The 14,774-nt window shown below is 44.7% G+C and overlaps 1 protein-coding gene across 3 annotated transcripts; it reads left to right on the top strand.

The window, feature by feature from the left end:
• The first annotated feature begins 2,775 nt into the window (after positions 1 to 2,775).
• GLOD4 (glyoxalase domain containing 4) lies at positions 2,776 to 13,900 on the top strand. Of its 3 annotated transcripts, none has more exons than XM_076072657.1 (10): positions 2,776 to 2,819; positions 2,883 to 2,975; positions 5,658 to 5,707; positions 6,573 to 6,693; positions 8,669 to 8,813; positions 9,227 to 9,357; positions 10,238 to 10,324; positions 11,854 to 11,967; positions 12,463 to 12,549; positions 12,756 to 13,900. In XM_076072657.1, exons 2-10 carry the CDS (start codon positions 2,886 to 2,888, stop codon positions 12,819 to 12,821), a joined length of 891 nt encoding a protein of 296 aa, XP_075928772.1. In that variant the 5' UTR covers positions 2,776 to 2,819; positions 2,883 to 2,885; the 3' UTR covers positions 12,822 to 13,900. The 3 variants fall into 3 exon arrangements, with proteins under 3 accessions (XP_075928772.1, XP_075928771.1, XP_032823494.1); XM_076072656.1 differs by having other exon boundaries at positions 2,817 to 2,835; positions 2,870 to 2,975; XM_032967603.2 differs by lacking the exons at positions 2,776 to 2,819; positions 5,658 to 5,707 and having other exon boundaries at positions 2,857 to 2,975.
• The last annotated feature ends 874 nt before the right edge of the window (positions 13,901 to 14,774 follow it).

Here is a 14,774-nt window from a genome sequence, read left to right as displayed (position 1 = left end):
TCTTATTGGCTCAAAGCGACAGAGCAAGCGCGCCGCTGATTTGTTTATACAGGGGCGCACAAGCGCAGCACGTGTCGGCGCTCGGCCAATCAGAGCGCGGTGAAAGCACGGAGCCCCCGCGCGCCTTATTCTGCACTGCCGGAGGCTCTTTGCGACGCGGAGCTTTGCGTGATGACGTAGAACAGGGGCTCGTATGGACGACGTCATGACGTATTCGCTCGTTGTTGCGGGGCTCACAAGACGTCAACACACGATGTTATGTGAAGACGTCGTGCGGGGCTCGCACGACGTCATCACGTGAGATCACGCTCGTGCGGTGCTTGCATAACGTCACCACGTGATGATGCGGTTAGCAGGATTCACGTCATCACGTAAGATCACGTGATGACGTTCCTCGAGCGCTACTACGTCATCACGTGAAATCTCGCTCGGCCAATAAAAAGCGCGCGCGCGCGCGGCCTTGCCCCACGACGCTAGCTTGCGACGCGGATCTTGCGGGCCTTGTTTTAACGTCATCACGTGATGTTACGTGATGACGTTGAGCGAGACCGCTTGACGTCATAACATGATATCATGCGACTTTTCTCTCTCCCCCCCTTTCGGCCTCGAACACGCCGAGCGGTCCACGTGACGGGGGCGGGGCGAGCCGCGTATCGATTCCATTTACTAATTATATTTTGATTTGATTCGCGATTCCACTACTGTACCGCACTGTAAATTTATTGTAATATCGTGCGCGAAGGGAGTCGATTATTTTTGGTACAGTCGCCGCTAATGATGTTCTGCTGCTGCTATAAATGTTCACGTGAAGATAAAGAAGCTTTATTCCATCTATCACTAGGCCTTAAGATTTACATTGAACTGCCCATATAGGGCCTCACCACTGTGATCTCTACATTGGGTCAAACTTAACATTTCTTAATGTTCGACGGCTTGTGCGCCAGATCTTATTTATTCACGATGTACTTACAACAAAAATCCGCAGATTACCTGCTGGATCTCCTCTCTGTTTCAAATAACAAATTTGACCTCAGGTCTTCGCTCATTTACCAGCTTCACATTCCCTATTGCCGTACAAAAACTGGAGGAAGGGCCTTTGCTATTGATGCCCCCTGAGTCTGGAATGCTATTGCCAATAAACTGCAACTTGAATCACTACCTATGAGATCTCTCAAAACTGCTCTAGAGGAGTTGTACACCCCTAGCTGCCACTGCTATTCATTGGCGTAAAATAAAATATAATGTTTCGCTCCGGATGACGCTGCAAAGTATTATCTGTATTTTGATTTAGCGTGCTGATCTTAAAGGTGCATTGAAAAATTTGATACTCCGACTGATGCTTCTGTTGTGGAGTAACTCATGCAGCCAGCTATGACTCTAGGATTTGGTGTTACATGTTATTTATGTAGTTTATTGTAACAAATCGGTCAGTCCCTGTGATCACTGTTACGTTGCAATTATGGCTTTATTTTTTGATGATTTCGAAAACGTTTTTTGGTTTTGGACATGTTTGTTTTGTTGTAGTACGGAGTTAGACTGATGGCCTTAATCTAAGTTGTCTTGTGGTTGTTGTTTGCACACAGCGTTGGTGTACGGTGCTTTTTTCAGGAATATTTTTTGTTTTTTTTTTCCCATGGATTTTCTGTTTGCACAGTCACATAGTCACTTTAAGATGTTTCTCTTGTTCGTGTTTTTGTTTGTTGTGGTTGCACCCGATTCAAGAGCCGAATGGCTCACAGGGCTATACCAAAATAAATAAACTGAAACTGAAAAAACTTGGTTGAGATTATCATTTGTGTCCAGGTCGCTTCTGACAAGGAGCTACAGAGCTCAGTGGGCATTGCCTGGTAAAATATAAAGTTTTAGTTTAATTGACAGATAATCACATGTGTTTCCTTGAGGATATTTGCCTGAATAAACGAAGATTATCAACGCGAAAAAAATGTTTACGTTGTATGTACACTGTGTACTCGCGTTCTAATTACACGAACGAGACAACATATGGCGTGGTATAAATGAAACCGCTATAAAGTCACGACTATCTAACACCCCGCGTTAGGGGGCCGTCCATAAATGACGTCACGCACCTAGGGGGGGGGGTGGTTGAGAAATGTGACGTCACATAAAAATGCGCAACTTTAAATAAAATAAATCTAGAATTGGAATAAATAAAATAGCATATAGAATTGTTATAACAACACTAATTGTGCTGGGCATGCAGGCAGGTAGTCGGAGCAACACTAATTGTTATAACAACACTCCTACAACATCAGAGTGCAGCGCCACATTAAATACGCACTACAATGACAATAGTTTAAAGCGATTTAAAATATATCCTTGGTTGTTTCGGTAAAGTCACGTAGAAGGGAAACAATGAAATTATATTTTTATTATATTTATATATTTTTATTATTATTTTATTGTTTCCCTTCTACATGGTGACTTTACCGAAAGAACCAAGAATATGAATCCCTGCAGTCACGAAAGCTTTAAATCGATTTGAAACATGTTTTATTTTTAAAATGGAAATGTTTTTTGTGGGGGGGGGGCAGAGCTTTGTGACGTCATATTTGAGGAGGGGGGTGTCTCACTTTGTGACGACGGAGGGGGGGGTAAAAAAAATCGGCCCTAATCGCGTGACGTCATTTATGGACGGGCCCCTTTAATCGTTTCGTCGCGATTCTGCCGCTTTAACGACAGCGGCCTCTATAGCGGCCTCTAGCGGCTGCGGTTTGCATCATCGGCACGGGGCGGGAGGGTGGATAGGGTCGTCGAGACGAGAGAGACGCTGGGGCTGGTGGTGGTGTTGGTGGTGTAAGGTGGTGGTGGTGTAAGGTGGTGGTGGTGGTGTTGGTGGTGGTGGTGTAAGGTGGTGGTGTAAGGTGATGGCACTCCGCCGTGCGCTCCACTTCGTGTTCAAAGTGGGAGATCGAGCAGCAACACTCTCCTTCTACCGACAAGTGCTGGGCATGCAGGTAGTCGGAGCCCCCGGGGTGATGATGATGATGGTGGTGATGGTGGTGATGATGGTGATGATGATGGTGATGATGGTGGTGATGATGATGATGGGGGTGGTGGTGATGGTGATGATGATGGTGATGATGATGGCGATGATGATGGTGGTCATGATGATGGTGATGATGATGGGGGTGGTGGTGGTGGCAACGTCCACAGCCGCGTCCGGTTGATGTTTGTGTGCCGCTTGGGACGATTCGTCGCTAGCACGTGGGAGTTGTTTCGGTGGTGGTTGTGGCGGCGGCGATACAAACAACAACATAGTTAAAGCACTTTTTTTGCGAGAAAGTGCACGGTAAAAGTATCCGATGGGACGCATTGGGTTCCCGGCATAGGAATGTGGAATTTTCACAATCGTATGTTGCCTTGATCGATGGGGTGTGTGTCTTGTCTGTCTCTGTGTCGCGGCTTGATTAAGAATGGAGACTGTTGTGGGCATCGTAGCACCTCTGGTGGCCGTAAGAGTCCCTGACAGCCACATTACATAAACAACATTACTCCATGATAAGAGGTATTTTTATGGGTTAAATGGTGTAAATATATTAATGTGTCGTTAAAGCCGCCACCACCCGACACAGCCGACCCTGTAAGGGTTGTCACGTAAACAACACGTGGCCAATTCGTTACCAGTGCAGCGCAAATCCACAACATTCACGAACCGAGTCCGACGTTTCGCCAGCAATTATAGCGAGCTTCAAACAGGCGGGCAGCCAGCTAAACATTACATAAAACAAGACGCACGTGTACTGTACAACATTTCTAGCCTTTGGTTCTTTCCGTAAGGTCACGTAGGTATAAAATATTATCTTCTTTGGTTCTTTCGGTAAAGTCACGTAGAATGAGAATAAAATATATAATATAACATAACACAATTTTATTGTGTTATGTTATTTTATTTTATCAATTTATTATTTTATTCTCATTCTACGTGACTTTACCGAAAGAACCAAAGAAGATGAATCATTGCAGTCACGAAAGCTTTAAATCGATATAAAATATTAATAAGTAAAAATCACGACGTTTCGCAAGCGGTCCGTCATCAGGTGAGAAAGCCTAAGTCTGCTGCAGAGGCATTTAATACCCACGTGACTTTACCTAAAGAACAAAAGAGTGTGGATTCCTGCAGTAACGAAAACTCCAAATCAAGATTGTACAACATGTGTTTTGTAAATCCGCTCGCTGAATGAGAACCTCAAAGGGCCACGTCTTGCGGGTCGTGGATGCCGCCTGGCCATACTTCGCCAAAAAACTGGCTGGTCTTTCAGCTTCGTTTCTTGAAGACGCCACAAAGTAGTGTTCGATAAAAAAAATTTAGATTGAAAGCTTTTGTGACTGCAGGGATTCATATTCTTGTTTTTTTTTCCGGTAAAGTCACCACGTAGAAGGGAAACAATAAAAATGTAAAACAATACAATTCTCACGACGTTTCGACTGCAATACAAGCAAATATCATCAGGTGTGAAAACCACAACAATAATTTTTTAAAAATTTTCTTGTTGTGGTTTTCACACCTGATGATGATTGCTTGTGTTGCAGTCGAAACGTCGTGATAATTTTATTGTTTTATATTTGTATTTTATTGTTTCCCTTTCTACGTGACTTTACCGAAAGAACCAAGAATATAGTGTTCGATTCTTGAGTGTGGCATGCAGTGTGTTCCGGGTGAGCCGAATGGGGCCGTCCATAAATGACGTCACGCACCTGGGGGGGATGGGGGTGGGGTCAGACATTTGTGACGATGTGTGACGAGTGAGGGGGGGGGTATGAAAATGTGACGTCACATCAAAATGCGCAACTTAAAATAAATATATAATTTTTTACAACACTGATTGTTATAACAACACTCCTACAACATCAGAGTTCAGCGCCACATTAAATGCGCACTACAATGACAATAGTTTAAAGCGATTTGAAGCATGTTTTATTGTTTGGGGGGGGGGGCAGAGCTTTGTGACGTCATTTGAGGGGGGATCTGACTTTTTGTGACGCCGTGTGACGAGGGGGGGGGGGGGGTCAAAAATCGTCCAAAATCGCGTGACGTCATTTATGGACGGCCCCTTACGTCTGCTAAGTAAGCTTCCAGGTTCTGACTAGATCAGGCGCCGTCCGGGTGAATTGACACCAAAGGCGGGCAGCGGGGGTAGCGCGCGTGTTCGCCGCCTGTCTGCAGAGGTCCGCGGTTTCAAGCCCGGCGGCCGCCCTGGTTAATACTGCGTAATACTGTGTATTAATCGTATGACATTCGCCGACTTTTCTCACGGACGACGTTAAAGAGCCCGTGACGTGATTAAGACAGGGAGTAGGTCAGGTGCGGCGGCATCATGGTCCAAATTTGATCAGCTAATCAATTGGGAGACCATATCGCAACACCGCTCCTTACTGCCGGACTAATGCCCACCCACTGGCTTACAGGCCGGAGCAACTGCGGTCACCTCGTGTCGTACAGGGACAGCCACCTGCCGCAGGGCGCGCCGAGAGACGTACCACGCACGGCGGGCGCGCTGTAAATATTCAGAGATGATGTCAATTACTGTACTTTGAACATTTTTTAATGAGGCACAATGGCTGTTGTTTTTTTTTCCACTTCTGAGATTTCCCCCAACGTGAGCTTTATTCACGCCGCGTTGTTGTCGCTTTGCAAGGTTTTGAGACACGAGGAGTTTAAGGAAGGATGCAAGGCCACATGCAATGGGTATGTTTAGCACACGGTTACATTCACAAACACTCATTTGGTTCTACATTTGAAGCTTTCGTGACTGCAAGGATTCATACTCTGTTTTTTTCGGTAAAGTCATGTAGGTAAAAAATCAATAAAATAAAAACAACTAAATTTTGATTTAAAGCTTTCGTGACTGCAGTAATTCATATTCTTAGTTTTTTCGGTAAAGTCACGTTCTCTTCAACGTGACTTTACCGAAAAAACTAAGAATAAAAACAACTAAATTAAATCATGACGTTTCGGGCGCAACACAAGCGCCCGTCATCAGCTTTATAAACCCGTGTCAGAGCGATCCCTTTGACATATCTCAGCAACGGTCTTCACTGTGTTTGTCCCCACCTGATGACGGAGGCTTGTGTTGCGCCCGAAACGTCGTGATTTAATTGAGTTGTTTTCATTTACTTTATTGATTTTTTTTACCTACGTGACTTTACCGAAACAAACCAAAGAGTACTCATTTGGTTCTGCAGCTTTCTTAATTTAAACACGTAGAAGTTTTTGGGTTAGATTGCATAAATATAAATGTGTCGTTAAACCTGCCACCGAACCCGACACAGCCACTTAGTGAGGTTTGTCACGAAAACAAAACGTGCCAATTCGTTACTGGTTCAGTCCAGTACACCGGTGTGTTGGACTCTGGTAAGTGTGGGTTGGTGAAGGAGGTAAACCTCATGTACAGGTTCACACATCACTGTTTGCCACAACCCGGAATCAAACTCGGCTCATTGGGTTTGTAGCGCGTTGCTCTAAACCACTGCATCACCATTCCACACCATCGCCATATGACCCTGTAAGTTGCTGGTCATGTTCCGCTTGACCGTGTTGGGCGGTGCGGCAGGCCCTATGATGGCACGTGGAGCAAGACCATGATCGGCTACGGCCCCGAGGACGATCACTTTGTTGTGGAGCTCACCTACAACTACGGGATTGGCACGTACCGGCTCGGCAACGACTTCTTGGTAAGGCCGCCTCTACTGCCAGAGGCAAAACCTGGGAAGGCCGAGGTTTGCGTCCCTCTGTGTGAATGTTCAAACCACCTGGAACGCGTCCCGTCCCAGTCCGATCCCCGAAGCTGCGCAGAGTTTAGAATGTTTAACACGAAGGCTTTCGCGACCAATGTCCATAATACAGGTATTTTTGGGCTAAATCGCATAAATATATAAATGTGTCGTTAAACCCGCCACCATCCGACACAGCCAATTAGTAAGGTTTGTCACGTAAACAGAACATGCCAATTCGTTACGAGTACAGCACACTGGTGTGTTGGAGAGCCAAACCACAACATTTACAATCTGAGTACGACGTTTCGCCAGTAATTACAACGAGCTTCATCAGGCGACAGCCAGATTTGTGGAGAAATCCTCCTGTTTCGCTCCTTAAATAGAGGGCTAGATGTGATGGCATCACTTGTGAGCAATTCTTGCGCGAAGTGGGGGGGGGAGATTAATGAATGGATATAAATGACAGTCGGTATCCGTTGGCGGTTGGGTTATTAATATGGTAATCAACGTACATTATGCATGCACGTTATGCAAGCACATTGTACTTTTACATCTTGTCGATTGTGTGTACTAATGGAGTTTAGCCAGCCTAGTGTTCAGATGCACAGCCACTTTGGTTGCCCGGTTATCATCGAAGGCTGCAGAGTGCTGCTACGTAGCAGTTAGCATTCGACAGAAGTGTGTCAAAATGCAGTGTTGTGCTGGATTTCCACGTCACCACATCTAGGTTTCTGCCTTAAAATGTAAATGTCCAATGTGGTGAAGTATTGATAAACAATATGGATAAATAATAATGTACGTTTATAAAGTGCCGTTAAACAATGGATATCAGAGTGCCATACACATGAATGAGGATATAAGCGATGAGTAACCCAGGGAGAGAAAGACTAAAGAGACAACAGCACGGTTGGCTACATACGGTGTGAAAGTAGTTCAACATACAACTCGAGGGAGAAAGCCATTTTGAATAGGTGGCGTCTTCAACCAGGCTCTAACAGTCTCCATGGACTTCGAGTTCCTTGACCTCCAAGGGCAGGGAATCCCAGAGCCTGGGCGCTGTGCAAACAAAAGCTTCGTTGTCACCCCAGGTTCGAAGCCTGGAGCATGCATGGTACATTAAGTAGGGCACGATCGGCAGATTTCAAGAGATCTCAACGAAATGTATGGCTGAATCAACCCCCACAAACGTGGAGAGGTGGTAAATCCAGCAGCGAATTTTGTGTTTAGTTTGTTGTCCTTCCCCCGCACCTCCGATCAGCGCAGCTGGCTACGTACGGTGCGAAAGAAGTCGTACGTACATATGTACAATCTCAACATGGTGATCTTGAGGACTGATTAAAACTCTGCTATTAACTTAACTCATAATTCTGCCAAGCTACTAAACTACCGTCGTAAAATTATCTGGCCGGCTGGTGCTGTGGTTCGAGTGCTTGAATCACGAATCGGGAGGTCTTGAGTTAAATTTCAGCTCAGCCCATCGTCATCCCTGTATTGTCAATAGAATGAATATTTTATTCTCATTCTACGTGACTTTACCGAAAGAACCAAAGAAGGAGAATGAATACCGCTTTGTGGTATTTCGTTGGTTGCCTATGGATAGCCCATGGAAGTCTTTGAGTTGCCACCACTAGCTATTGACTGTTGATGGATATGACCACCACCCAACACAATTTTGAGCATGGAAGCAATATTTAAATTGACAAAACAAACAGGTTACATGCATGCATGTGTATGCATGTTGAACTTTTTTCACACCGTACGTAGCCAACCATGCTAGTCGGAGGTGCGGAAACTCCCATCTCATGACTCGCAAGGACATTTAATCGTCAACATGCAACCCATAGCTACATTTCTTTTCCATACCCACTGAGGAAATTCCCGAGATTGTTCATGCTTTTTTGTTGTTGTTGTTGTTGTATCTTCGTGTTTTAAGGGAATGACCATCCAGTCCAGCAAGGCGGTGAAGAACGCAAGGCAGCGTGGCTGGCCGATGAAGGAGTGCGACGATGGCACGTTCGAGACGGAGGCTCCGGGAGGATACAAGTTCTTCTTGATTGACCAGGATGAGCCCAATACTGGTAAAGACTGGTTGCAAGTCGGTAAATAACAAGCTCGATGGATACGAGTTCACATGGCCTGGCAGGACACACAGTCGCCACCAACAGATGTAATATCCAGTTGATAACCAGGCCATGTGGAGAGCGTGAGAGAAGCTTCTGTGGAAGGCTGCCACACCTCCACTTTTGCCTGTAGCAGAGGGCACGGCTCCACCCTCCCCTCTCTTTATTAACAACCCAGGGAGCAGGCCCTGGGATTTTGGCGGTATCTTGGTCGACGCAGCAATGGTGTCCAGGGTCTTTGCCCCGGCAATTAATGATGGTGAAATGTCCTTTAATGCCCTCGTTGGTGATCGGACGAAGTCAGAGCTGAAGAGAAACGAGTGGGTGATCGGTGGTAATCCAGTTCCTTTGTTTTGCTTTCACTCGCGCAGATCCTGTTCAGAAAGTGTCTTTGGGTGTCTCGGATTTACAAAGATCTCTTCACTATTGGGAGGCGTTGTGTGGCATGAAATTGTACAAAAAAGAAGAGGGCAAAGCTTTGTTGGGTTTTGCCGACTCCCAGGTAAGCATTTACCCACCCCCCACACTGCTGATTTTCTACTCAAAGGATCATACACCTACACATCCTGACCACTGTCAGAACTTTTATATGAACGGTGATCATTCTTCATTGTGAAACCGTTAAATACATCGTCATCCCACATGTGTAAGCCTCATTTTATTCTACGCTTTATTAAGTTATTGTCTGACTGGGTGTATCACTGTGGCACGCATTCCTAATTGGGCGGAAAACTTGTGGCGTCGATGAAATTAGTGCCACTTTGTGACACGTTGGCACGAGTGCTGCGCAATAACTCGCTACCACCAAAAGAATGTGGAATTTCAATGACTGACTCGGCAGATGAGTGCTGACCCATGCGCTTTTTGAGCGGCGAACCACTTTATCCTTTCCTGCTGGATCTTTCTATGGTGAAAGCGTTATTTTAAGTCGGCGGTCAACTTGGTCCATCACAATCCGTTGAGGATCCAGTGAAAGAGTATCGCTTTATGGGAAGTCTGCCCCTTTCCTACCATAGAGAGTGACTGGCCTCTGCAATGGCAATGTGGAATATACATCGCTGGCTGAGGACCATCAGTTGAGATAATTGCCACTGCATTATTTGAGCAGGGAAATTATCTGATTGCGATGAACACAAATTCAACCCATTCATCAATGAGACTGCCCCCTTAAGATGAAAATGTATAAAATAGGTGACATTTCAGACGGTGCAGAGGGATATTCATGAATAAGGGCCATGGCCAGAAATGTCAACTGGTATCTGTCTTTTTCTCTTCGTGCATTGTGCACCGCTGCCAAAAAACTGCATCGGACTGTTTTAGTTTGACTTAGATCGGGCTGTGTTTGTAGGATCACTCGGTCCCGTTCTGTTGTGTCTTGCCAGTGTAAGCTGGAGCTGCAGGCCATTGGGGGCCCAGTGGACCACGCCACAGCATTTGGGAGGGTCGCCTTCTCGTGCCCCAGAGAGCAGGTGCTACACCAGCAAGTGGTCATGAGAGCCAGGGACACACTTGACTTCTTTGTAAAACTCGGCCCTCGAATGTTTTGAAAGGTGCCGTGTCCATTTATGAAATCACAGTCAATCATCGATTATCCGGATGCTTCCAACATGATCTGGCAGTGCCGGGCCGATCCGGTGAAACCGCACCAAATGCCAGTTCAGTGATCGGCGCCATGTGTGTGACAAAAAAAATAGCTATGCGCGATTTCAGTGTTAAATATTATACAGTACATTATACACTACATACAACTTAAACGATGAAAATACTGCACTGTATACATCACCCAATGTGCAGAGTCTTCGAGATTGGAGTGGTAAGTATGGTACAGTAAATAGAGTAACTTTTTACAGGAGGATATTTATTTTTGTCTATTTGTATGTTTATACCAATTTCATTTAGTAAACAAATTTAAAACACAAAAAAACCTATAACAACACCGACAAACAAAATGCCTTACAAACATGTGCAAAAGTAACCTATTTTAAAAATATATGATGTAGTGATTATCTGCCGTTTTTGAAAATCTGGCGCCCCCTCCTCCCCGAACCCGCCGGATAAACGATGATCTGTGTATATTTGATATATCAGTTTACTGGTGCTTTATTGAAGTGTGACTCTAATAAGCAGACATATCACCAAACCAACAGCCGTGGTCAATCCCACTGCTGGATGAAGGGCTTTCCAAGCTGTTATCACCTAGAATAATTTAGAATCAACATTTATAATCAACACTTAGGCTTTCGCGACCAATATTATTCATAATAAAGGTTTTTGGGTTAGATCGCGTTATTTATAAATGTGTTCAACACACCGGTGGGCTAAAGTAGTGAATTATTTGTCTTTTTTCAACGTGACACTTTTTTTGCTGATTGGCCGTGTCGGGTGGTGGAGGGTTACGACACATTTATAAATAACGCGATCTAACCCAAAAACCTTTATTATGAATTTATAATCAACGTCACGCGTTTAGAGTATTTGGCTGCTATAAATTTCCACGTGATGATAAGCCACTTCGTTGAGCTATCATTTGTGTCCAGGTCACTTCTGAAAAAAGAGCTACAAAGCTCAGTGGGGGCCTTACGTGGTAAAATAAAAATAGTTTTGTTTTATCGCCCACAATCCTGCAGCATAACAATCCACCTGGAAACTTGCACAACAACATTTCCTCAGCGCTCGCACTCCCAGATGCGTTCCATTCATTGGCTGCAACTCGTGCAACTATTCTTGAGCATCAGCCATCAATTCCTAGTCCTGCTCAATCCCACTTTTATTAACAGTTTAAATGTTTTGAATGATGACCAATTTTTTTATTGTTACATCTTTAAATTGTATATGTGATCGAATACATTGCATTTTATATGTAAATGATAATTAATATAATTTAAGATGTTTTATTTGCCTTATTGGGTCCAGTAATATAACATGGCAAAGTGGTGGACACGCTGCTGTGAGCGTTATTCATTGGCTTGTCTTTGGGGGTGTTTTTGCCATCTGCCAGCTGCCGGACATTCAGAGCCTAATGCAGGGGGAGAATCAGAAGGTGATCACGCCACTCGTGAGCCTAGACACTCCGGGCAAGGCCACAGTGGAGGTGGTCATCGTTGCCGATCCGGTAAGCACACACACACACGTTTGTTTGTACGTATGTAGAACTTATTTAACACTATACATAGCCAACCGTGCTAATCGGAGGTGCAGAGGGAAGGACAACAAACTAAACACAAAGCAGTTCTAAATAAATACATTTTCAATCTAGATGATTTAAAATTTCATAGCTCCAAGGCCGTCATGCAACAGTGGACTAAAAGATGGGCTGTATGTAGATATGAACAGGACCAAGTTGGACTCCCATATCACTACTTGAAGTAGTAATCTCATACATTCTCAATCGGCACAAATCAGAGTGTTCCCATGGTCAAATAATCGCCGAGTGGTCCTCGCTGCCATTGATAGTTGCGAGTACCTAAGGAATAGTGGCCTGAGTTGACTCATTGCGAGTGAATCATGGAGATGCTTTGGCTTTTTGCGCTGTTTTGCTTATTGCTGGTTTTCATATGGTGCCAACTTTGTAAATGTGTAATGATTTGTCGACTTTGCATTTTTCGAGGATGACCATGAGATCTGCTTTGTGGGAGACGAAGCATTCCGTGAGCTCTCCAAGCCAGACCCCAGCGGAGATTCACTCCTCAACCAGGTCAGCTGACGGCAACAACAGTTTACGCAGTCACGTCTTTTATAACACTTGACAAATATGAAAAAAAAAACATTAGGGTACAAGAGGGGAGAGAGGGGGAGGTCGGAACAGGGGAATTGGCGTAAACCGTGAGCAGCTGCCTGGTATTTCAAACCCAGTATCTCAGCGGTGTTTTTGTGTGCGTCTCTTCGCCGTTTCTTTCCCAGGCCATTGCGGAAGACAAGAGCGGTGAGTGGTACGCCAAGCACAAAAGGCAGAAGCCCACAGCGTGAAGCTAATTATGTGCTTTCCAAAACAACCTTGAGCCTATGGCTAAAATGAATGCTGGCATTGTGCATGCTGCTTACAATAATAACCGCCCAGAGCAATATGGCATTTGGAGCTATGACAATTGTAATAAAACGCAACAGGGAGCTGCTTAACATTATTCGGAGGAATATCACTGCGTTGACGGCCACATTTGCTACATAGAGCAATGTAAGTTATTGTCGCGTTCCCTTGAATGTCATTACGTCGTTCGTACGCTTACATTTTTTTTACCTTTTTGGTATTGTTAGTTTATTTCACCACCCAGTCTTTAATTGTCGTACTGCTCTTGATGGCATAGCAGCGTGTTTTAAATCATAATTTGGCTAAATGGTGCAGTGAGGTGTGGTGGCTTTGGGTTTACTGGGAGGGTATACTTGTTCTGTTACTTGCACTTATAAATGGGCTCTCGCCAGACATCTTCACTTAATATTACTTAAATAAGTATGGTGAAAAAAGGGTCGAAATCCTGCAGAGTACAACACGCAAATCGTGATCAACACAAAGGGCCGAACGAGCACACTTGCTGCGACATGAAGAGCGTGGGAAACCAGTGGTGTGTGAACAGCGTTCTGCGCAAACCAACCTGGAGCAGCGTGAAACGTTCACGAGGACAAACGACAGACCGTGCATTGTTCAGCAAAACTTTCCCCATTTTTTTTAAAATAGACATTCAAAATTCTAGCAATGCGAATATAATTGCTTATATCGAATTTGTTCTGTAATTGACAAGTTACGTTTTTTGGAAATTCCATATTTTGAGTTGCCGTTTAACGATGGATAGCTGTATAGTCATTATATATTACTACCCCTATAGATTCATCGGCCATGTAAACAAATATTGTGTTGCTGGGCACTCGGGCTAAGCTAAAACTAATTATGCAGGAATATGCCGCGAGAAAATCGCATACCTCGTGTCCACGAACGGCCAATGCGAGTCAACCTGAGCACTAGAGATGGTCTGACTTGGTGTTTGATGTACTGCATTTGTCATGGCGAGTTGATGGATAACTCAAGTTGGTGAATTAAAAAAAAGTGTCATTTCCATGTTGTTGTTGCGTTGTCGCACGAGTTGGACAAGTCTTCCGCACAAATACCTCCCCAGCTTCTGCTTAACCCGGACACACAAGCTAAAGGTCACACACAAGCTAAAGGTCAAGACTAAATTTCTGGAAAAATAAAACGTGCTTTTGATTGACATGCATGGGGCGATGTACTTGGGCTTGGCCTGGTTTTCTGACGCAGAGAATTCAGGTCGGGTCACAAGGTGACTTTGTTGAATACAAACCTGGGAATCGTGGTTTTGCTGCTCGCCTTGGTACCCGAGTCATGTGGCGTGTGGTAAATGGGGTAATCCTGAACAAACGAGTTATCTTTTCCGTGGTCCGTTGATTTAAATTCACTGTCTCCAGAACCTATTGTGGCATTTATATGAAATGCTTTGCTGTGGTTTGACACTGACAGCATAGATTAAAAAACACACATTTGAACCTTATGGCGGGACCCCAGGGGTCCCGAATAAGCGGAACTCAAAATCGTAATGAATGAATGTATTTCTGGCGACTCCGTCCCACCGCGCACATCAACGCCGCGAGACCCGCCTGGCGCGGATAATTCTGTTGTCGTGTCGTCCAAGCGAAAGCAGCGAGGGCGAATGCGCAGAAGAAACAAAACTTTGAAACTTTGATTAGCGCATCGTGTAGAGCTCGTCTAGAGAAATAAATCGCCGTATCGTTCGCCTTCGACAGACATAAAATGACGTCGCAACGCAGTTTATGCGAGAGCCGGGGGCTTATGGGACCCTGGGGTCCCGCCATAAGGTTCATTTGTTTATAGTTTGCTCGCAGTATTTTTGCATAGTTTTAGCGGTTTTATTATGTCTTCTTTAAAACGAAGCTATGGAAAACAGCGTACGAGTC

This window comes from Petromyzon marinus, chromosome 38, assembly GCF_048934315.1.
Source record: "Petromyzon marinus isolate PM22_M1 ecotype Great Lakes invasive population chromosome 38, UKy_Petmar_22M1.pri1.0, whole genome shotgun sequence".
Taxonomy (NCBI): Eukaryota; Metazoa; Chordata; class Hyperoartia; order Petromyzontiformes; family Petromyzontidae; genus Petromyzon; species Petromyzon marinus.
Note: the sequence above shows the minus strand (reverse complement) of the source record. Positions and strands in the feature narration are given on the sequence as shown.

Excerpts from the sequence above, each read along its gene's own strand:
- GLOD4 (XM_076072657.1), top strand. The coding sequence starts at position 2,886 with ATGGCACTCCGCCGTGCGCTCCACTTCGTGTTCAAAGTGGGAGATCGA. Across the intron at positions 8,814-9,226 it reads CCAGGATGAGCCCAATACTG|ATCCTGTTCAGAAAGTGTCT; the intron begins GTAAAGACTGGT and ends TCACTCGCGCAG. Across the intron at positions 10,325-11,853 it reads TCTCGTGCCCCAGAGAGCAG|CTGCCGGACATTCAGAGCCT; the intron begins GTGCTACACCAG and ends GCCATCTGCCAG.